General features: G+C 40.1%; 2 protein-coding genes and 1 long non-coding RNA gene across 6 annotated transcripts in view; 1 reads left to right on the top strand and 2 right to left on the bottom strand.

Annotated features, from left to right (window-relative positions):
* Positions 1 to 7712, bottom strand: part of LNPEP (leucyl and cystinyl aminopeptidase) — an 84471-nt gene extending 76759 nt beyond the window's left edge. Inside the window, exon 1 of the mRNA XM_026498574.4 lies at positions 6381 to 7712. Within this exon, the coding sequence (XP_026354359.2) occupies positions 6381 to 6765 (385 nt within the window). The 5' untranslated portion in view covers positions 6766 to 7712. The remainder of the gene's footprint in view (positions 1 to 6380) is intronic.
* Positions 7148 to 24071, top strand: LOC113255063 (uncharacterized). Its single transcript, XR_003316085.4, has 3 exons — positions 7148 to 8456; positions 21696 to 21826; positions 22366 to 24071. It is a non-coding gene; the product is annotated as an uncharacterized LOC113255063 (long non-coding RNA).
* ERAP2 (endoplasmic reticulum aminopeptidase 2) overlaps positions 17509 to 24189 on the bottom strand; it is a 39825-nt gene continuing 33144 nt past the window's right edge. For all 4 annotated transcript variants that reach the window (XM_026498577.4, XM_057307243.1, XM_048220959.2 and 1 more), the window contains 4 exons: positions 22305 to 22466; positions 21654 to 21794; positions 19766 to 19847; positions 17509 to 19050 (listed from right to left, as the gene is read on the bottom strand). In XM_026498577.4, the coding sequence (XP_026354362.2) occupies positions 18907 to 19050; positions 19766 to 19847; positions 21654 to 21794; positions 22305 to 22466 (529 nt within the window). In that variant the 3' untranslated portion in view covers positions 17509 to 18906. The remainder of the gene's footprint in view (positions 19051 to 19765; positions 19848 to 21653; positions 21795 to 22304; positions 22467 to 24189) is intronic.

Genomic DNA, 24189 nt, shown 5'->3' with positions numbered 1-24189 from the left:
CCAGCTTATGAAGTTCTCCCCACAGAAGCATCAGGAAGCCTTTACCTCCTTTCATCCCAGATCACTGGCTTGGCCTCCCTGGATAGCACCAGGGTCTAGAGAAAACTCTGGACCACTCAATCCCTCCATTTACAACAAGTCCAAACAACTAGCTTAAGTTTTATTTGGTGGCTGCATTCTTGAAGTATGTGGAAGGAATGCTCAGGAGACCCTCATTAAGCAATGCACACTGAAGGGAAAGAACTTCAAAGGGTCTTTTACTATTGAACTTGCTTCATTGTTTTTTCAAACTCCCTTAGAAGCCTGAACTTTCTGTATTTGGTAAATGAACTGGTTTCTTCCTAGTTTAGATGCTAAGGTTGAAATTTTTAAAAACTAAATTGGTTCATTGTTCAATCATGAGCATCAGTAGAAAAGTGAAGCAAGGGGTGCCTGGGTGGCGCAGTCCTTAAGCATCTGCCTTAGGCTCAGGGCGTGATCCCGGTGTTCCAGATCGAGTCCCACATCGGGCTCCTCCGCTGGGAGCCTGCTTCTTCCTCTCCCTCTCCCCTGCTGTGTTCCCTCTCTTGCTGGCTGTCTCTCTATCACATAAATAAATAAAATCTTAAAAAAAAAAAAAAAAAAAAGAATGGAAGTTCACTTAAAAAAAAAAAAAAAAGAAAAAGAAAAGTGAAGCAAAACCAGGCACTAAAAAACAGTAACTGCAATCACGATGCTCCCACAAAGTCAATGGCTCTATATACCTCTTAGTAATGCTTTTCTTAAAATCTAAAGCATTCGGGAAAGAGAACAGTTTTTTTTTCTTTTCTTTTCTTTTTTTTTTAAGTAGGCTCCACACCCAATGTGGGGCTTGAACTCACAACCCTGAGATCAAGAGTCACATGCTTGTACCCACTGAGCCAGCAAAACGCCCCCGGGACAGTGAACAATCTTAACTTACAAGAGACCATGAATTTTCTGACTATGAGAGAGAGAAGTACGCAGTATGATTTAACTAGTGGCAAATGTTTCCTATCTCCTTCCAGGCTTCCAAATGCCAGTCTTAACTCACTCATCCCCTTATCCCTCAATTGCTTTTGTCCGACCAGTCCCACCTACTTGCCCATTCCAACCCCAATTCCTCCATCTTTCGACCTCATATATCAGTGTCCTGCTCCCCAAACTAAATTCATTTCTCAGTCAAAGATTTGCAAGGTTCAAGATATGACCATTTTGGAAATCTCTGCCTATCAGCTTCCCCCTTTACCTTAAATCTCTACATTTCTCTCATCTTCATCACTAATTCTCTTAAGTCCCAATTTTCCCTAAAGATCCTTGGGGTTTTGTTTTTTGTTTGTTTTTCCTAAATATCTTTGGATTCAAAGTCCTACAGGTACTCCCAGGACAATCACAAATGGATTACAACGAATCAGGTTACAAGGAATCCTGACCATCCTTCCATAGACTAAGGAACAAAAACTATTTTGTTTCTGTCATATTTACTGCACACAAACTCCAGGGCAATGAGCAGCTTTCTTTATAAAGGCCACTAGATACACAAGTTGCTGAACCACCACAAAGGCTCCAAAATTTCCCTTCATTCCCAATCCTGGTTTCTTGTGATACTCACAAAAGGTACATATCTAGGGATTCAAATTAAAAAAAAAAAAAAAAGACTTTCTGTGATTGCTCCAATAATATTATGGAGAGATCTACCAGTATTATTAGCTCTAGTTCCAACCTCCTACAGTTTCTACAGTTTTCAAGACATGAGGTAACTAACTGACAGAACACGGTGACACTGTCCTAACCTCAACTACCAGGAGCCATGGGTCTGATCCAGCTCCGTCACAACTTCAGGAGTAACCTTGGCTAAATTCCTTCATATCTCAATTTCCTACTACTTTCACAGAGAGGGTTCAGAACGCTGCTGTTTCCCAATAGGAGTATTACACTGAATCATTACAAATGTGAACTTAACTGGTGACAGATGTTACATCAACAGGTTATGAAGACAATTCTGTGCATTTATTTCATAATTAGAAAACTATCTTAAAGGCTTATTGCTTTTTTGTTTCTTCTATATTTCTTAGTTTTATATTAGCCTGAAAACAAAACTAGATTTTTTCCATTTCATTTCTCTTATTGAGGTCAGCATTATCTGCTGACAGGTTTGTGGGTTTCCTGCAAGTGTGTCCAGCAGAAAATCTACTTGTAAGTAGAGTGTTTGAATGCATTACTGAAGAGGAAATCACCCCTGGCTAATTTTCTGTATGATAATTTCCTTATAACTAATCTTTCTGGTTATGTATCTTTCAGCTCTCAAGGATCATCTATAGATAAGTGATAATCACCAATTTTAGGGACGCCTGGGTGGCTCAGTCAGTTAAGCGTCTGTCTTCGGCTCAGGTCATGATCCCGGGGTCCTAGGATCAAGTCCCGCATTGGGCTCCCTGCTCAGCGGGGAGTCTGCTTCTCCCTCTGCCTGCTGCTCCCCTTGCTTATGCTCTCTCTCTCTCTCTCTGTCAAATAAATAAATAAAATCTTTTAAAAAAATCACTGATTTTAATCATTCCTAAAATATGCTGTTTGTCTCAAGACAGACTTTTTTGGAAATTGTTATGCAAAGCAAAGGACTTTCCCCCACTGCTTTCTTTAAAAACTGGATAGTTTCTAATTACAGCATTAACCTTAAAATATTAAATGATGTTAACATTTGATCTCTATACAGTTCTATTTCACTTCACTGAAATAGAAAACTCGAGATAGAAGAATAAAAACATATTTTTACTTATATTCTGTCACCAGAGCAACAATGATCTTCCATTTTTAAGGATTTTCTTTCAATGTGGTCATTTATCATAGAACAAAAGAAATATATATATAAACAAAATGTGGTAAGCTCATATTTTTGACAGATGATGCTAATTTTTTAAAAAAAGAAATGTATAACTATAGGACAACTGTTATTAGCAAGATCAAAAGATGAAATCACAATTTGATACTGCCTTACGACCCATGAATATTGAATTTGTTGTCCAGACTTCCCATTTTGGAAGCTGGGTAATATTTCCAACCGGATGCCAGTCTGAAAACAAAAACAAAGATAGTTTGTAAGACAGGTAAATCCCCTTTGTTTGATTATATACCAGGGACGTAATGCCAAAGTGATTCCTGGGAACTTTGTTCATAAGAAAAAAATGATGAATGTATGTATATATCAGGGAAAAAAGTCCTTCTCCATCAGTATGCTTCCAAATCCTCAATTTGCCTACCTAATAAAGTTCTCAAAAGCTCTCTTCTGGTAAATACTTCTGGTATCCTCAAAAAGAAGTCGCACATTTCTAGCCCTGAGCTCTGAACTCCTTGATCAGATTCTAAGACTGAACCTTGGCATTTACAGTCCTTAACGTGCATTTAAATATTCTCAAATACCCTAATCCTCCATGTAAAGGAGAAGAAATAAAGAGAAATAAAGCTGCACCGTCATCAAATAACTACTTGCCCTAATCTAGTACATCTATCAAAAGATCTAGGGAGTTGCCATCATTTTTTTTTTTTTTTGTAATATATAAATCACTACTTCCTAGGAGTTTCACCTCTAACTGCCTAACAGGACATAATAGTTACTGCCAAACCAATCTTGAGTACTAGTCCAGCACACCTTTCTCCCCATAAAAAAAATCACCAAGAAACCAAAGCCAGACTGGATATCCAGTCTGCAGTGTAATAGTCAACAGTCCCCTCCCAAGGGCAAGATCAAAAATCTCTCCTGAGCCAAATGGGAAATCCTGGCACTAAGGTCCCTTCTTATAAAACCTTTCTGGAGATAAGCATATTAAATAGGTTGAAGCAGTGTGTTATCTGGATAGGTTAACATAAGATATTCATCAAATGAACCCATTATCAGCAGGTACAGAGCAGGGCCCAAGACCAATGAGCCATAGGAGCAGCAAGTTTTGATGGAAAACAGGGAAAGCACAGAAAGCCCTACCGGAATAGATGAGTTCTGAGAGTCAAAAATGACAAAACAGAAATTAAATTTCCTCCTTTACAAATTTCTAGGTCAGAGGGTGAAACCACTGACAACATTTTAATTGAAAGGCAAGTGGTTCTGAATTGCTGAGACTGGTTTTGCTAAGCTCTCACATCTCTCTCTATAAGCAGGGATGTATGAGAAAGTGTAAGTGGTGAAGATTTTATTAGAAGAGGGAGAATGTGCAACAAAAGCCAATATCAAGCCTAATAAATGCTGTAATTATAAATTCTAGGGATAATGAAATACTCTGCACCAAAACACCCAGACCTAGAGAAGAACTAGCTGTAAGTATCCTTTGTACTCATTAGGATTAAGTACAAAGATAAACATACTTAAACAAGTCCCATTTAAAGACACTAGAAAAATTCTACAGCTATCCTTCAAAAGTTCTGAAATAAATAAACAGTACACCTTAAACCTGAAAAGCACCTCAAATTGCTAGGAGCTAATTTTTGGTTGACTTTAGATGTTGTAGTTTCTATTTCCTTGTTAAAAGACACTTAGATAAGCCTTCAACAAGTGATTTACACATTAACCAAAATGATGCACAGTCAAACTGTTTCCAGCAGTTTCTGGAAGACAGATAGGAAAAGAATTAAAAATCCAATCTCCTACACAGAAGTTGAAGCATTCCGCCTTCTTTGTTCACCTCTCTGGGACTTTTCCATTGCCCCCTCAAATGTGACAATCCGCAAATATTAACATCTAGAGGAACATATTTTAAGAGGGGAGAAAAGACGCCAGTTGGAGGTTTTGAGAATGTACTTTAATTCTGTAGGCACAGGTCCACCAAATCAGCTAGCACTAGTCTTGATCAAATCGGTGACTCAGCCTTGCGGGGAATTTTTTTAAGTGAAAGTTCACATTTAAAATCCTACAAACATGGAAGCTCTAAGTATTCTACCTAGGACAAAGAAAAAGCCTTGGAATATTCATTTGAAAGTATTTAGTGATTTGTATTAAACACATTTTACACTAGTAAATACTAGATGGTTTCTAAGTTTACTTTCAGCCCTAGTATTCCTTAATTCTCTTAGTAACTTTACCAGACTATTCTTAGAGGCTTCGAAATTACAAATAGAACCTGAATGAGAAAGAAAATTCAGAATTAAAGTTGCCATCATTAAGCCTAATTAGACAGTACAGACAGGAAGATGGCAGTAGAATAAAGCATTCTGAATTAGGGACAGGGAGAATATAACGAGTAATTTGCAGTCCTATGAATGAAAAAGCATACAACAAAGTCTGGCTAGGGTTTGGGATAAGTGGGCAATGTCTCTACCTTGACTGGCAACTGACCCACCTAAACCGGTGTAGACGTTCGCTTCTATTAATGCGACAAACTGTCTACCTGAAGTAACCAACCATCTGCAAGGAAACACATGTCAACTATAGAGTGAATCGTCTAATTTCAGTGTGAATTCTCCCCTACTGGCATTCTTTCTACTTTCTGTCCCAGAAGGGAATCCATATACTCAACACCACAGAATGGTAAGACATCTCACCCCTATACTGTGACTCTGGCACTTCGGGTCCAAACAAAAGCCATCGGTTTTAACTAGGGTGGGATTTATTCTGTCCATTCAGTAAAGAGCTGTGGCTGATTGCAGGGCATCCTGCTGGCTCCTGCTTTGACTCTCGCCTCCTGTCACATTGTGATATCACCATGACGGACCCCTGATATTTAATGAGTCTTCGACTGAAAAACTGGTATTATCGGGAGCCCGTGAAAGGAAGCTTGAACACCCTGCAGGAGGGTGACAATGCGGGTAGGCACCTCCTCGGCAGAGCAGGATCAAGCAAGCCTTTCCGCAAGTTTCCCTTCCTTCCACTAAATTAACCTGCCAAGCCCCCCACCCCCACCCCGCTCTATTAGGAAAAGTCACGCAGACAACTCGCGGAAGGACGGGGGGACAGCTCCCTGCGCACCACAGAAGTTTGGTTTGGCAGTGGCCGAGGCTTAACCCTTCCTGCCAAAAGAGCAGCGGCGGACACCACCTTCTCCAGGGGCGAACCCAGAAGGCCAACTTTCCCCTCCTCTGCGCAGAACAGCCCAAACTTTGCTGTTTGCCCACCTGGCCATGAACCGCAGCTTCGGGTCTGAAGGCACCCGACGCCCCCAGGCCCTCGGCAGACGGTGGCACTGACCTTCACGCCAGCCCCCGGTCCCGCGCCGGCCTGTGCCCGCCCCCCCCCGCCTCCAGCCTCCAGCTACCTCCCCCAGTCCGCTTCCACCACCCCCAAAACCTCGTGGGAAACCCACGGAGAGGGCGACTGCAGCCCGACACCACGCGTCCCGACGGCCAGCGTCCCTCTGCACCCCAGAGAGTCCCAACCCCGACGCCTGTGGCTGCCTACTCACCGTTAGTAAAAGGATCCATTTTCCCCTCGCCGCTGCTCCTTGCAGCCGAAGCGCCCAAGCTTCCTACTCCAAGAACTGAAGCGGCCCTGTCGACTGAGCATGCCCAGCGCGGCCGCCAAGGGCTGTCGGGGAGGTGCCGCGAGGGGCGGCGCCGCTCCGCCTCTCTTAAGTTCCGCTGCTCCGGGTTTTTGCAACAGCTGCAGAAAGAGCGAGGGAGGCCAGAGGGGAAAACCACCACAGTGTCCGAGACCCACTCCTGGGAGAGGAAGGGGAGGAGCGGGGTAGAGGTGGGGGCGGCCTCATGGGCGGGGCCTGAAAAGCCACGCCCCTCTAGGGGACAGCTGCTGTTCAAGCTCTTCAATACTGGGGGACAGTATTCAGTCATTCAGCGAATATGACAGCTTACTGCGTCCTGGCCCGGCCGGGTCCTAGGCGCCGGGAACCCGATACCGCGCCCCAAAATATCGACCATTGCCCCGTGTAGTGGACATTCCAGAGACAGACAATAAACAAACACAGAAGGCACACAAGACTGAAAGAAATGTCCCGCTGAGCATTAAATCAGGGCGAGGTGATGGAGAGTGAGTGGAGAGCTAATTCGGACGCCTTGGTGAAGAGAGGCCTCGCTTAGAGGTCCCACTGAGGCCGCGATCTGGAGGCAGAGCTGGCGCCTGCAGACGAAGGTCGCTCCCCAGAATTCGAAGCTTCGGTTTCCTTGCAGAGCCTGGCTCCGGATTGCTCACTTTGCCAAGGCCGGAGGGAGCAGGTGCTGTGGGTCATTCCGGAAGGGCTGCCTGCCCACACCAGAGTGGTCTCTAGCGGTCGGAGGCCGGGAGACTGATGGGAGGGCGGGGACTCCCGCAGGGCCCCGCACGCCCAGGTTCCAGTCCCACCGCGGGCTGTTCAGGGAGCGGCCTCTCCACTCAAGCGGTTCACAAAACCTGGAGCTGGATTCGCCGGGGGTGCGGGCGCCGCAGTATACAAGCCGAAGGCCTGCTGGAGCCGAGCTTTAAATCAACACCTGCGGCTCCAGTGGGTGCAGCCGCAGGGGCCTGCTGCCACGCCAGGCAAAGCTACCGGGTTGAAGCGGAAACTCTTAAGTTGCTCCTGCCTCCTCTCCTCGAGCCATTGCCTACAACCGCGAGCCAGCATTGTGTTCAGTGTCAAATCCAGGCATTACCTGGCGAAACTTCGGGATGCAAAACCAGGGCCCCAGGGACCCCCGGGTTCGTAGGGGCCCGCTTCCTTATCTCTAGTTCGAAGTGGGCGCCGCCGCCACGCTCGCAGTGAAAGCCTCAGCCCTCCCAGCGAGCCGCCACAGCCTGCTCCCCCTCCTCCCCTCCCGCAGCCCTGGCCCCTGCAGCGACTTGGCTCTGGTTGTGCCTCACTGCGCCTGCCAACTGTCACACACTCCTCCGAGGCTGTCAAAAGCAGGACTTCGGGTGCAAACAAGCCGGCGGCGACCGCAAACAGCCTGGGCAAACAGGGACGACTGGGGTGTCGTTTGACCCGTACGGAATTAGAAATTATGTTTTAAAGAAGTGAAATCGAAGTGCAATACTGTATTTTAAAATGTCAACTGTACTAAATCGCCCACTTTCCATTCCATCTTTAAAACCTCCAGTGGATACCAATCGCAGTTAAAATAAAAGTGAAACTCCTGGTCTAACTCTGGATCCTCCTCTACACGTGCTATTGATGCTTTGGCCACAGAGGCCTTCTTGCGGTTCCTGGAAGTCCGCGAGTTCCATCCAGCATTGTTAACCATTCCTCTTGTATGCTCCTTGCGCAAGAATGATTCCTTCTGCCTGGTACTTTGCCTGCTGGCATCTTCTTGTCCTTAAGTCTCAGCTCATATGTCACCTCTGCAGAGAGCCTTTCCCTGACCACACAACGGAAAATAGCCACAAACAGTCTCCTCTCTAAAGACTGGGCCGTGCTTTTCTTCACAGGACTCATCACTCTCTGAAACAATGCTTCTATTTGTTGTTTCATTAGTATCAATCTTCCTCTCAAGAATGCGAGCTCCATGAAAGCAGAGTTATTACCTTTTTAAGGGCTGTATCCTAACCCAAGGTAAGTAGGCAATAAATCATTTATGAATGCATATGTGAACAGATGCAATGGTAGCTAGAGTTCTAGGTCATTTGCAATGTCGAAAATTCTGCCAGAAACAGTAGTGTGTTTGTGATCATTCCAGAGATGTCTGTATCCTACGATACCTCAAAGCCGCTCTCTCCCCTCTGTGGTAAGCATGGGCAGAGCCCCTAGCACTCCCCCCCCAACCCCCAGGCACTTCAGAATCACAAACAGGAAGGGAACCACAGGGTGGGTGCCATCAGCGTTCAGAGGTTATATAGTATATGCAGGGCCGGGTTTTGTGGGAAGGACTCCACAGCTTATATTGCTCAGATAAGAGACTCATCCCTATACTTTAGGTCAGGTCATGTTCGTTTGAAGTTATTTTTGCAGCCAAAGCACTTAGTTTCAGAGATATTTAAAACCCCACAGAGTGTTAAATCTCCTCACCTCACCTTACCTGTAAGCTAGAGTCTATCATGCTTTTAAGTGTGAAACACGTTATCTTGTGTTTTGTCTTAAATACTTCAGTTCTGCAGAGTTGTGGTAAAAATGCTTCACCACTGCAGTAGCAAATATAGGTGGGTCATGTCTTTCTGAGATTTGAGAAAGAGATGAATAACTTCTTTATCCTCTTTGCCAACCTCTTTCCTCCCATCCCTCCCATCCCTACACACACACACACACACACACACACACACACACTAAGGACATTTAAGGACTTGTGGTTTTGTAATGGAGGTAAAAAGAGGAAGCAACCAAAATGTTTCAGAATCCTACCTACCCTCAAAAGAATAATAAGTGTTGCTTTGCTTTATTCTGGGATTTCTTTGTGGTATTTTGTTTTTATTTATTTGGATACCATTTTACATTTGACTTCATGAAGACTTTTTGAGGGAACACAATTTCATAAATTTGCTACTGATCACGTTTCAGTCATTAACCCCTTCTTATCCTCCTACACAGAGCTTCTTCTTTAGTGTAAGGATATCATACTTTAAATTTTTATGAAGTTACTATTCATTATCAGAGGAGATAGTGTGACATTGTCTGCTATACCCACCTACTATTTTCAAAATCCTTGCCCTCTACCATTTAACATTTGAAAACCAAATATTTGGAGGACCAAATGTAAAATAAACAGCATGAAAGGAAAAAATATAAGCTCCCTGAGTAACAAACAGCATTTATTTATAAAGAAGCAGCAAATTTGCTGAACAGTGAATATAGAAACTTTTCTTTTCATCAAAATAAAGCACTTGGTCGGTCATGGATCAACTAATTCAAGTTTCAATTTAATAGATAAGATGAATTCTGGAGAGGTTAGGCTCACTCACAGCCCATGGCAGACACAGACTGGAACTCAGGTGGTCTGTGTTCTAAACCAGTGCTCTTGAGTTTGTTATTGCTTCCCTATTCCCGCAGGGAATTTAGGGCCAATGACAATAATACACAAAAGGGATATGCAGTAAAGAGAAATATAGCTAACTTCAGGCTATTAGAAGACTGTTCCATTAATTATTTAATTGATGTTCCAATTTACTGATATTCCATGTGAACTTTGTTTAGTGTTATTAAATATCTTTTCTAATTATTTTGTAATAAGCTAAACAATGTATTAGTTCAGTGTACACATCGGAAAATGATATTTATTCAGGACTTTTGGATAAATGGAGCATGCTGCTTGCTTCCCGGACAAAGATGCCTACCATGAGGTTTCCAGCTACTCCAGACTTTACCCAGTCACGCTAAGGAGCAGAGAAGGCAATATCTCATTACACCTGTAACCTATTTGCAGCACACATTCTCTGCATCAATTAGTGATGTTTGAAGTGATCACAAATTAAGAAATGTTTAGAGCACTAAGGTAAACAATATAATTATCCAACAGAGTTCTTGTAGAGCTGAGACATTAGCAAAAAGATTCAGCTAAATAAACTTAAAGGTATTAGAAAGGAACAGTTATATAGTGGTTCAGATGCTTTGGCCTACAAAAACCAAAATGCTGAATCAAATTAGCATAAACATTAAGGAAATCTATCATCTCACATAAGCGCAGAGATAAGGCAGTCTCTAGTCACAGCTCCCAACCTTACCAAGAACCCCACTTCTCACTCTGTTCACTCTGTAAGCAATTTTCCGAAAGACTGAGTGTCCTGTGGACAGAGAGGGGGCTGCATCAGAGAAGGGAGGAGGAATCTTTTCTTTGGTGTCTCCTTCTCAAGAGCAAGGGAACTTTTCTCAAAAATCCCCCATTAGAATTCTTCTTAGGTTTCAATTGCCAAAACAAAATTTTGTACATTTCTAAATCAATCACTGGAAATAAAAACAGGGTTACTATGAGTGGTTTCTTAAACAAAGCAGAGTTTAGGAATGCTGAGTTTAGGATCACTTCCCTGTTTCATAGGGGGAGATAGGGGGAACTTGAGTAAAATCATTTTTATTATTCAGAAGGGAAAAGGGAGGGTTAAGCAACCAAAATGTCAAGTAGGCAACCTAAAGGTCCACTGAAGGTTATAAACACTGATATATGTTAATAATATTTTGATAATAATTTCTTTAAACCTTAAGGTATTTGTCAAAGGAAAAGTAAAGATAGAGCCCAATTCAATGTAATTTTTCATGTAATCATTGCAATTAGGATTCCGAACCAAAAAATGGTATATTATTAAACTTCAAATCCTGATCTGGAAGTAACTACTAAAATGGAAAAATAAATTAGGCATTTATATTAGTCTGCAAAGGCTTCTGTAAGAAATTGTCACAATCTAGGTAGCTTAAATAACAGAAGTTTATTGCCTCATAGTTAAGGAGGCTTGAAGCCCAAGATCAAGGAGTCAGCAGGGCCATGTTCTTTCTGAAGGCACCAGGGGAAAGTATGTTCCAGGCCTCTATCCTTGCTTCCTTGGCTGATGGCAGTATAACACCAGCCTTCAGATGCAGTTCTCCCTGTGTGCACACCCGTGTCCATATTTCCCCTTTTAATAAGGGAACTAGTTATGTTGGATCAGGGGCCCACCCTTCTCCAGTATAACCTCATCTTAACTAGTTACATCTGCAACAACCTTATTTCCAGTGAAGTCATGTTCTGAGGTAATGAGGGTTATGACTTCAACATGTGAATTTTGGTTGGGGGATGCAGTATCCAATGCATTATAACAGCATCTTTCTAACAGAAATAAAGTTGAAGATAAGTATCAAGAAAGATATGACTTCAAAGGATAGCATTAAGCACTAAAAAGACCACCCACAGAATGGGAGACAATATCTGCAAGTCATGTACCTGATAAGGGACTTATATCTAGAATATATAAAGAACTCTTACAAATCAATAATAAAAGACAAATCAATTAAAAATGAGCAAAAGATCTGAATAGACATTTCTCCAAAGAAGACATGCACATGACCAATAAACACATGTAAAGATGGTCCATATCATTAGCCATAAAGCAAATGCAAATCAAAACCACAATGAGAAGCCACTTCACAGTATGGCTAGGCTCAGGCTTAGATTGGCTAGAATCAAAAAGGCAGACATAATAAATGTTGGCAAAGATCTAGAGAAATTGGAAACTTCATATACTTCAGTGGGAATATAAAATGGTACAGTTGTGTGGAAAATAGTCTGGCAGTTCCTCAAAAAGCTAACCATAGAGTTAACAAATGATCCAGCAATTCCACTCCTAGCTATAGAGCCAAAATAATTGAAAATCGATGTCTATACAAAAACTTCTGCGTGAATGTTCATAGCAGCATTATTCATAATAGCCAAAAAGTATAAACGACACAAATATTCATCAAAGAAGTCAGTTACAGAAGACCTATATTGTATTATTCCATTTGTATGAAAAGTTCAGACTGGCAAAGTGATAGAGAAAGTAGATTAGTGGTTGCCTAAGATGGTAAGGAGGGAGGAATGGGAAGTGACTGCTCGTAGGGGGGCTTCCTGTTGGGGTGATAAAAATGTTCTAAAATCAACCATGTCGATAGGTGCACTCTGTAAATGTCCTAAAAAACCATTGCCTCTGTGACTGAGGCAAGTTGCTTAACCCCTGGACTTCATTTTCTCCTTTGTAAACTGAGGAGACAAGTACCACCCTCTTCGGGTTATTGTAGGAATGAGATGAATTAACACACCAGATGTGCTTTGAACAGAGACTGGCACAAAATAAGTACTAAGGATGTATTTGCTGTTACTATTAGATGTGAACTGTGAAATTTTTAAACCATGTTTATTACATGCAAAAAAAGTTTAGACTTGCAAAACATAATATAAGAGCAAACAAATTTATATGCTACTGATATATTCCAACCCGATAATTTAAAATAATGATGTCCTGAGAAAGCGGAGTTCTTGATATTGATATCTAAGCCCTGCATCATTTGGGGCCTAGCCAGGCTAGGAAGCGTCAGCGATGGTGGGCCCTGCTTCCAGCTATGAAAAACAATCATAGGTCCTCTTCTATAAAAGTCAGAAGATATAAATGATATTTTCAGAAATTATCTCTGGCTGGAATTTTTAACTGACCTGCTCTTTTGAGGGAGATGTTTACACTCCTGAAGATTCTAATTCAGTTTTCCTTCTCCTTTGTTTCTAGCAGCCTTGCTAACACAGAGCCTAAGATTCCTTCCCATTAAATGTGTCCTTCAGGTTTTTGTTTGTTTTTGAGCATGAGAAGGTACTGTAATATTTATGCAGAAAATTACACTTGACTGTGATTCTTGGCCGACTCTGGGATGACTCAGATGCTTTTTTCCTCCCTCTGGCTGAGAGCTGCCAGCACAGGCTGTCAGTCAGTCAGCAACATTTGTGGAGTGCCCATGGTGCGCAGAACACCAAAGAGAACTAAAAACAAAACAGGAGCTACGGTTCTGCTTTTAAGGTGCTTGCATTACCTTGGGCCAGTCTGAACAAGCACCCAGGATCCATGCACAACACACAGAAGCATGCATAGGTACAGCAGGATCCACTTGGAGCAAAATCGACAAGTAGGGGGCTCTGAGTTCTGCTAGGTCCCGTTTTCCATTTTCCTTCCTCAAGTCTAAATGCTGCTTCACACAGTCAACAAATATTTATCAAATGCCACCTGTATATAACACCCTTGAGTAAGTGACAGATACTGCCTTCCGGAGCTTCCTACCAAACCAGTATTTTCTGGAGTGTTGCCCTTGTTCCAGAACCCACCCACCCCAATCCTCTCTCCCAGCTTCAGTTTTCTCTCTCCCCTTAGGGCTCTTTCCTCAGCTAGCTATAAAGAACTAAGTATTCATTTAAACAAAATTAAAAAGTCTCACTAAAGCATGACTAATGAGTTACAATTGAATCCTTTAACTTTTATTAGCCCGAAGGAATGAATCTGTAATGGTGAAATTATAGAAGAAAAGGCAACTGGATAAGAGAAGATGTTTTTTGAAAAAAAAAAAAAAAAGTATGAGATTTCCTTTTTTTAGGTAGTATTTTTTAGATCTGAATTTGCAAGACCAGCACTGCGGGCGTTATTTCTATCTGGGTCCTCAGTGAGTTGGAGGAGACAATAGTGTGTATATTCCCCTTGGCCTTAAAGTCCAAACAGCTAGGCTGCCCAGTAAACAGTTACCTGAAACTAGGAGAATAATATGCTTTTTCTACCAGGTAATGGTTTTTCTAGAATATAGAACATTATTTTTAAAACAGTGCTTTGAAAAAGAATAAAATAAAGTAAAAATAAAGTAAAATAAAATAAAATAAAATAAAATAAAATGAAACAGTGCTTGGATCAGTAGTGTCATAACTGCTGCTTATAGATAAGGCACAAATTAGAATAAGAATAAACACATGCAAATCTGTAAATGCTATATAGCCTCTCTCATTAAGTAACAACTTATTCATTGTTGCTTAAGTGACCCTAATTTAGTCCTTGAGGTGAGTTGAATTAACTCGCCCCGCCTGACTCCTGAGCGCTCTGTCTGGTTCACAGGAGTTGTGCATAGTTGTTTCAGACCAGATCTTGTCTTTGATCTTTATCAGCTTCCGTCTCTTGACCTGTTTTCCCCTTACCCAGCTTCCTTCTAAATTTCCTTCTAAAACTCCTACTGCTAGTCTTTGGGCCTGTATCTGGAGGCATGAACGGAAAGAAAATAAAAGTATATGCTAATCGCCTTGGGCCCTGAAGACAATTGTTTCTCTTTCTGAAAAAGGTCTCCAACCCCCCTCCTTGCCTCTTGCCATATTTCAGTGTTTAGAGTGTTCAACCTAACCTTTTCCCAACTCGAACTCAAAATAATTAGAAATGAGTTAGAATTTCCAAGCTCAGTTAACTAGAGAACAGTTTGTAATGAGGAATGTGGTTTTAAAACCAAGAAATAATGTCCTTTGTATCCCTTCAGTCTTTTCACAGACAATTTACTCTGCCTTCCTTAAAATGGGTTTCGTAATTATAACTGAAGTATTGTCTAGATGACTGCAGGGACATGTCAGGTGGATCAACGTGTGAATTCCTTACAGAAACATGAACCTGAAATGATGTATCAAAAGAAAGAAATATGGCATAATTCAACAGAGGGGGGCATGAACTTTGAAGTGTGGGAAATCGTATGTGTAAAGACCTAAACGTGAGAATTAATCATGTATCGAGAATAGAAAATTGGTTTGCTGACTTTATTTGGGATCATGGTAGAAGATGAAAACTTTTGGAGAAAAGAGGAAAAAATTAGCAAAAGATCTTGAAGTTATGGTTGTGAAGTAAAAATTTACAGAAGCGATTGAGACATAGAAATTCTTTTCACTCGGTCAGTGAAGTCTACATTTCTCAAACTTTCTAACCATTTCTCCCTATGAATATTGGAAAATTTTCCTGATTTAAATCCTGAACAAATGATCTGTTTATACTGTTAACTTCCTGATACAATGTTAGGTATCCCACAACTTTATTTATGAGAAATCGATACTACGCAGTCAATACTGCAAACCAATTTCCATCCTAAGGAGCCTCTTATGTAAAAGTGTTAGGCATTTGCACATTGTTGAAAATAAATTATTATAGCTTCTGGGAAAATGCTAGACTAGGCACCTTGACTGACCTTCTTGCTAAGAATAATTTAAAATGTAGAATTAAAAAATTTTTAATTGTTTGAATATATTGGTGACCTGGAAAGCTAGTAAGAAATAGTTATGGATCAAGTTGAAGGAAGGAACTCCGAGGGGTAAGCAAAGGCTGAAGTCAGTGTTCACCTTGAGGGCTTTTTTTTGGAGGGGGGGAGCGGCTTTGAGAGTAGAGAGGACAGATGGGAGAGCCTGAGCTTGCCCAAGCTGGGAAACATAATAGCAAACAAAATTCAGGTACAGCCTGCTTACAAAAGACTCATCTGAAACTAAATACAGAAAAATTCAAAGTAAAAGGATACAGAAAAATTCATCAAGGAAATATCAATCAAAAGAAACTAGTGATATCCCTATGTAAATATCTGGGGAAGCTGTACTTTACCAGGGAAAGTGTTACTAGATATGAAAGATTAACATTTGGTACTGACAAGTACAGGATACAGGTGTAAAAAGAAAGTGAAGTAGGGGTGCCTAAGCGGCTCAGTAGGTTAGGAAATCGACTCTTGATTTTGGCTTAGGTCATGATCTCAGGGTCATGGGATCAAGCCCCAAGCCAGGCCCTGTGTTCCGGGGGAGGCAGGGGAAAGACTACTTGAGATTCTCTCTCCTTTTGCCCCTCCCCCTGCTCGCTCTTGCATGCACGCCCATGCTCTCTCTCTCAAATAAATAAATATATCTTTAAAAAAAGAAAAAGAAAATAAATTAACACCCCCTTTTGGAAAGATAATCTGGCACTACCTATTAAAATATTAGATTACATAGAATACACATGTGCTTCAACCCAGCTAACCTACTTCTTTCATAATATTTTTCACCCTTTCTTCCTTATGATTTGGAAACATGACTTTGATGAATGAGATTAAGATTTCAGGGAGCAGACAATATAACAGATCAATGATTTAAAGCCTGTAAACGTAAAGGTTGTAAACCCTTACATGCGGAAATGAAAAATAGTGACACATGGTTAAATGGAAGAAAGAAGATCAATAACGAATATAAGTAAAGGGATATTGTAGAGTAAAAACGTGGCCATTTTAAACAACCTTGTGTTTGGTAGACATCAATGTTCAACTGGAAAACTAGCCTCTGGGACTATTTGGAGGTCCCCCTTACAGTTAGGATGAAATAAGCCCCCCCCCAAACAAAACAAAACAAAACACCCCAGGAACTTCCCTCCAAAAATCAGGATTTCTGATCATTTGATTCTGTGGAACCTCAAGTAGACCCAATGACACAGCAAGGAGTGAAATGCAAAAGGATTTACATGAAGTAGGATAAGAAATTCCCACCATGGTGGTAAAATTGGACTCTTGAGGGCTGAAGTCCCCATTCTGTCCCCCACACAAAGCCTAAAAGGGAGCAAGACATTGGTTCTAGGCTCCTTTGATCTGGAAGATTTCTCATTCTGAGTGGGCTTCAGAGACCACAAAATTCTCCCAAGGCTCTCTGGAAATTCAGCAGACATGGAGCTGTGTCTGTTCCCTCCATCATCCATTCATGATCTTGTATATAAATATTTCACAACTTGCTTGTTCATTTGGGGTAAAAGGAAGTAAAACTAACATTAGCCGAGTCTTAGTTGGTGCTGGGGGTTTGGCGTCTACCATAAAGGTTTTGAAATACCACGCCAAGTACAATAGGTTTCTTTTTTAAAAGACTTCTTATTTGTTAAACCATTATTGGCAGAGTAATTATCATGTTCATTTTTAACAAATGATAAAACTGCTACTTCTACTACTTCTACTTCTGTACTCCATTCTAAAAAATCTGAGAAGTTACAAATGTGTATACATAAAGAACTAAAAGGAAGAGAATCAAAAACTTGGAAATTTATGGTAGATAACTTACTATACAAAAGAAAGATCTTTACTTATTTATGGAAATAAATATGACAGCACAGATCTACCAAACCTCATACACATTCTTCTGCTTAATCTACACATTACCTTGGTGGAAAAAATAACATTCTTTACTCGTTCAGTTTCTTTATTTGAAAGTACATACAATTCCAGAGGGTTATCACATGTTACACAGACCTTGGTAGGACCACGAGCAGGTCAAATGTAGGGTCAAAGATGCTTCAAAGATTCCAAGACATGATTTGAAAACAAACTTAAAAAAATGTGTATTGGGTCATGGCCATGGTCCATCCAAAGTACCCTGTCTCTGACTGTGGCACCAAAGAAAGATCTGTAAACCCTCAAGGTATCACTCCAAAATGGATTGGTTAACACCCTTCCCACCTTACCCCTGCCCCAATATCCCAGCTTCCCTTAATAGCACAGATAAGTTCATCATCTGTGTATTGATTAGATTTTTCTAGAGCATGTTTATATCTTCATACTGATTCATATGTGGGCACATGAATTTATGAAATTTACAACCTGTATTTAGAGTGGTGGTTTCTTTACTCATTCCAAATACCTTATTAATAAAACACGTAAGAGAAGCATCTAGCAAAGTGTTTCGGAGATCAGGAGTTTCTCTTAAAACTATGAAGAAATGCTAAAACTGGGTTAGAAAATATGATGATTCATTTAAATATTTACATTAAACCATGAGTTAACTGGAAATATATGCAATACAACCTAATTTTGCCATTTTCAAAGCATATATTAAAAATGGGGTAGTGTATGGTTTGAAGTGGTGAGGTATCATCGCTCTCTCCTCTCCCTCTGTGGCTACAAATTTTACCGCCTGTGGAGATGACCTCAGAAGGCTATCCTTGAGGCTCTTTATGAATATGGGGCTCAAGCCAGGCAGCCCTCCTGGCTTTGTGGGTAAACCCTGACACCTAGTTTCTAATAATCTGAGATTTGGTGACAAATTCTCCATTTTCCTGATTCTTATATTTCATAATTGGATTCAGATTTTCCATGAATGGTAAAAATTAAATGAACTATTCAGGCTGAGATGAAAGAAGAGAGGGAGGAGATGAAAGGATGCAAATGAAAGATTTTTTTAAAAAGAATGGGCTATGTTTCCTTGAAGGTAAAACTGGCTGGGCAAACTGCAGGATACTAAGCAAGGTTAGAAAAAGCATCAAAACAGCAAAAAGGTCGCATGCGGTAAGGCAATGTAGGCGGGGTGCGGTATGGCTATCTGTTACAGCTATGTCTATCTATCCACATTCACATCTCCACGTATCTGCATTATTCAGCAAGGTTACATTTAAATAGGCTACTGAACTGGACTTCCCCCGCCTCAACATCATGCATAGGTCAGCTAGAGACAACATCTGAGAGCTGCCAGCTGCACTGGCTGGTTTCTCGAGGCTTCTTAGTGGTTTAGATCAAATATCCGGAACTTTGACTTGAGCTTTGCTGACTTCATGCCCACATCTGATGTGCTCCTTCTACCAACCATTTAAGAACTAACCAGTAGCCAAGTCCTCAGAGTGGGAAGATTCTTCTCCAACCATTTAATATTTTTGGATATGGTTTCCAAAATGGTTTGAAAAATATCCAGATGTAATCCTTGGGTCTTAAGAGAGTCAAAGAACAGTTTCACCTGAAAAATAAGCAATAAAAAATTACTGACATGGTTTATAAAATACTTGCTCTTGCAAAGAGCTTCAAAACAGCTTGCAAATTATACAAACACCAGAGTAATAATTTCTCTGCCAACCTTAAAATGGTTATCTTCTCCTTCTCTCTTTTTTTTCTGTATAATTATTATTTCACATTATCTTCAAACAATGTAAGACAGGAATGATAAATCCTCATCTTACAAGTGAGCATACTGTGGGTAAAAATGTTAAATGATTGAGCCAAGTCATATAGTAAGTAGTGAGCCAGGATTTAAGTTCTAGAATTCTGAGCTTCCTTCAAGGGTAAATAATTCAAGATTTATTTTGGAAAGAAGATGTAAAACATTAGAATGCTTTAAAAAAAAATAGAATTATCAACAAGAGTAGTTTTGTTAAAAAAGACCTTTCAGTACTCTTCCAGGCTTCAATATAGTCTTTTCTGTGATGATACCAGGAAGGAAATAATCAGCAAGGACTCATCTCTCAAGTGTAATTTTCATTTTGAATGCTATGAACACCTTTACTTTAAGAGGTTCTAGTCCTGTCCCTTCCATTTACTTGCTATGTAACATTGGACAAACTACTTATTTTCTTTTAATAAAATGAGAACTTTAAACCAGATTACATCTAAGTTCAGTTTCAGTTTTATGATTTGAACATTTATTTTTAAGTTGTTAGCAGTAGAGAGTCACAAACCTCTTGCAACTCATCCTTGGAAGAGAAGTGAGATGTTGTGCCAAAGACGATCACTCTCATGGCATATGAGCCCAAGTCAAATCTGAAAATAAAAAGGATACCCACAGATTTAAGTAATAGAAATACTGGTCTTATCTTTATGATATCATATGTTTTAAAATGTATGACATTAATAACTATATGATAAGCTTGTGCATTAAAATATATTCTATTAATTACCCTAAGAATAATTTATTCATCCAGTAAAATCCCAAAGCTATGAAATATCTCACATTTGACCACAAGATAAAAATGTAGATAAAGACTTTTTAGGAACTGTGACTAGCTTATTCAGCAGTGTTTATGTTTAAATTTATGTTTATGCTTAGAGCAGTATTCTCTATGTTCTATTTTTTTTTATTATGCACTCCATTGATAAAGATTTTTTGCCCAAGAACTTCCCAACACACATATTTTTATTTATTCATTATATTCATATACTAGGTGATAGGTTCAACAGAACATTTAATACAGGATTAAGGATTTAATTTAACACAGGATTTAATATACTTCCCTCATCATATTTTGGAAATCCACTGCATTTATACTCTGTATTTTGGGGGGGCAATGTTATTTGGTTGAACTCTCATTTGCAGCCACAGAGTGCATCCTTCACCCTAATGTCTTATATAGAGAATTTATACCATAAGTCAACGGGATTTGTGCTGAAAAGCAGAGCACAGATACGTCCCAGAAATGATTCCAAGTCCAGGCTGTGCACATGGTCAGGCAGGATCGTTTCCAGTGACAAAAGAAAACTATGACATTGCAGAAAAAGTCTGATCATTTCAGGGGAGGGAACTGGTAGGCATGCAAACAACCCAACCAATGATTCCAGTGATCTCTAAGGAAACACACACACACACGCACACGCACACGCACACACACACACATGCACACAGCGTGCACTTGCATAACTGTTTGGTCCCATGTGAATATCAAACCCCTTAAAGGCCTGGGAGAGGGGTGAAAATGCTCTTTTTGCTTACACGAAGCTGTAGGGACTCTGAGTCCTTCATGGCTAACAAATGAGAGGGAAAAGGAACCCAGGATGACTGAGATCAGAGATACTGACACTAAGGTAGACAGAGCAGACTGCACAGCTCTCGGATTCAGGATATTTTCCATATAGTTCACAAATGACATTCTGGTTTTGGATAAGGAATAGCTGAGCACAGCTGAGCTGTTGTGAGAGAAAGCAATGCCATCCTGTACCTTCCGCTGAAGTCTAATCACTATTGGTTCATGCTGGGGGATATTTTAGGCCCAGGAGCATGCTGGAGTAAACTCTGGTTCTCCCAAGAGGTGAAGCCCTAGAAAAGACTCCAAACTGACCGACTTTTGAAGGGGGGAAGGGCCTCCCACAACACTTCTGATCAGATTTGTTTCAGCTCCTCTAAGCTCTCCACCGGGCCACTTCCACAGGGGAACTGAGGGTGGAGATTAGCTCTCATCAAAGTTCCTGAAACTCTCCATTAACAAAGCAAGCCAAATGCGTTTCATGTACTCTATGCGGCTTCCCTGGATTCTTCTGGGCTGGTGAGGAAGCTAGGAGGAGTGTGGTGGATGGGGCGACGACTGGATTGAACTCATCTCACACTTGCTCCCAGCAGTTCTTCTTTGCCTGGGCTGAGTGAGAGAAATCTCTTTCCCACTCACTTCTCACTCCTCTCTTCACACCTGGACAGAGTAACTCGGGGTATTAAGTTTTTAAATGAACAGTGTTCATCAAACTATTTGGGTAGAGATAGGATCATTTATGCTTTGAGGGACACATCATTGTACTTGGTTTCAGGCAACCGAGCCATCTAGGTACAAGAGCACACACTGCGTATAAATGAATACCAACTTTTTTAGGAGATGGGTCCAATTTTCTCTTAAAAAATTCCAGGCTAACTGCTGCCCCTTTGGATTTCTGGCGATGGTATAAAGAAGAGAGGACAACTCCTGTGTCTTGATGACTTCTCCTTCCATTCCTAGTTCAATTAATCTGAAGAAATAAAGACCATTTGATTTATCATGGTATGTGTCATGTAATGGAAATTAACTCAGGCTACCGATACATTAAGAGACTAGAAGAGAAAGAGGCCTGATAAAATTATAATTTACCAAAAATAATAATAAATGCCTTACTGGCTAACATTTTTAATGTTTCAGTTGAATTTTTAATTTTTTTCTGGTAGTAATTTTTTTCACTTTTTATTTAGCACCTTGTACAAACATCTTATAGACAAGAATGCATTCTTGTGATCATTTTTCTCCAAGGTTTTGAAAGTAAAACGTAGCCATTTGTCCAGTATCGATCACCTGATTAACAACTAGGAATATCTGTTTTCACCATTTGCATTTTGTCAATATGGATTTTTTGGAAGTAAAGTCAAAGCAAATCAAATTTTGATTCAATTCTTTTATGCCTTTGAGGTTGGGGGCAATATTTTGGTGACTTCATTGAATTGGTACCAGTTAACTTTTAACAAGTTAGTTAAATTAATGCACTCACTTCATTAACTTTTCCTGATGTTTGCTGATTGACAATGCATACAGAATTTTCTCTTTTTCAGCACCTGACACTGACAGTCCATATTGCTCCAAAAGGTAATTCCATCCTACTGTTGTCTGAGCACCCACAGAATACACGATCTTTAAAACATCCGATGGAATGCTGTAATATGAAGAACAAAGTGAAGAAAAAAGTCCTACGGGACAAAAACCTTTTTTTCTTATTACAGTTTTAAATTGCTATAACAGAATCACCCCTGAGCCATTTTCAGTAGCGTGTTAAACATTTTCTTCGGTCAAACTTTCATGAAAATATTTTATATAATGTTACTTTGCAAATTATTTGTGGGTTTTTTTCCTTAACATTTATTTATTTATTTCAGAAAGAGGCGGTGGGGGGTGGCGGCGGGCAGGCAGAGGGAAAGGGAGACAAGCAGACTCCCCACAAGTAGGGAGCCCTATACAGGGCTTGATCTCAGGACCCTGAGGTCATGACCTGAGCCGAAATCAAGAGTCATATGCTTAACCGACTGAGCCACCCAGGCGCCCTATGGGTTTTTTTTCCCCCTATTGATGATAAAAAGTTAGCAACGAGAATGATCATAAAATTTTAACTTCGAGGTGAAAATAGAAACTTTATAGAATCAATAAATAAAAGACATGATTTCTGGCATATAAAGTGTTGGTTTATATAGAATTCTAGAATTGAATAATCTTTATTGGTGCTCTGTGATTTTTTTTAATAAGCCATGATTACTTGCTACTTTAATATCACATTAAGAGCATTTTCTAACAGGACTGCCTGAGAGTCATCTGATTCTCTGGGTTTAGAAAATTGTAATTAGCACAATTGATTAAGTTGAGTCATTTTATAATTTGTAAAACTGATAAGATGTAATAATAAAATTATTTTCTGCCTGCATAAAGAAGATACCACAATTTTGGGGTTTTATTGCCCTGTAGGATATTAACTAGTTCTGATTCTAATTTGGGCTATGACTTTTCATTCCAGTATTGCTAGATCAGTAATCACTGCTACTCGTTTTGATGGCTCAGGGAAACCACAGCAGAGGCATAGGAATGGGGCAGGAAATTGGCCTTTATCATGCAGTGACCGTATGGTAGGGATCGTACTCGTCTCTAGATGTCGTATTTAACTGTCAAAGCCACCTAGTGAGATAGTTATTACCCTGATTTTTAAAAAGTGGAAATAAAGCTAGGAAGGTTAAGTAACTTGCACGAGGTGATATAACTAGCCATTTTGGAGATGGAATTTAAACCTATGTTTCTAATGCTTGTGTTTTCTCCACTAAATGAGCTTAAATACCCCAAGTGCCAGTCGAATCACAAAACAAAGATTAAGCAATTAAATTATAATCTACATTGTTTTGATTTTAGTATATTTACTGTGCAAATTTATGAAAATTGATAACAAATACGTTGTGAGTGCCTTGAAAGTAGGACACATAATTGTTTTGTTTACTATTTTGTCCTTGGTACCTACAAGCAGTGCCTGGTTCATAGGCAGCATGCAAAGAATTATATTTTGAATACACAAATGAATGAAGTCACTAATCTATGTAAGAAAATTCTTCATTAGGATTAATACTAGTGGTCTTGCGGTGATGGGTAGTAAGGAGGGCACGTATTGCATGGTGCACTGGGTGTTATACACAACTAATGAATCATCGAGCCTTACATCGGAAACCGGGGATGTACTGTATGGTGACTAACATAATATAATAAAAAATCATTTAAAAAAAAAAAATACTAGTGGTCTTGAAGTTTAGGGGAAAAACCTATAATTTTAATTATGTATTATTGATTACAAGCATAAATGAGCTTTATATTTTCATAAGTATAACATCTGATTAAACATGTTGGAC

Source organism: Ursus arctos, unplaced genomic scaffold (genome assembly GCF_023065955.2).
Source record: "Ursus arctos isolate Adak ecotype North America unplaced genomic scaffold, UrsArc2.0 scaffold_5, whole genome shotgun sequence".
Taxonomy (NCBI): Eukaryota; Metazoa; Chordata; class Mammalia; order Carnivora; family Ursidae; genus Ursus; species Ursus arctos.
Note: the sequence above shows the minus strand (reverse complement) of the source record. Positions and strands in the feature narration are given on the sequence as shown.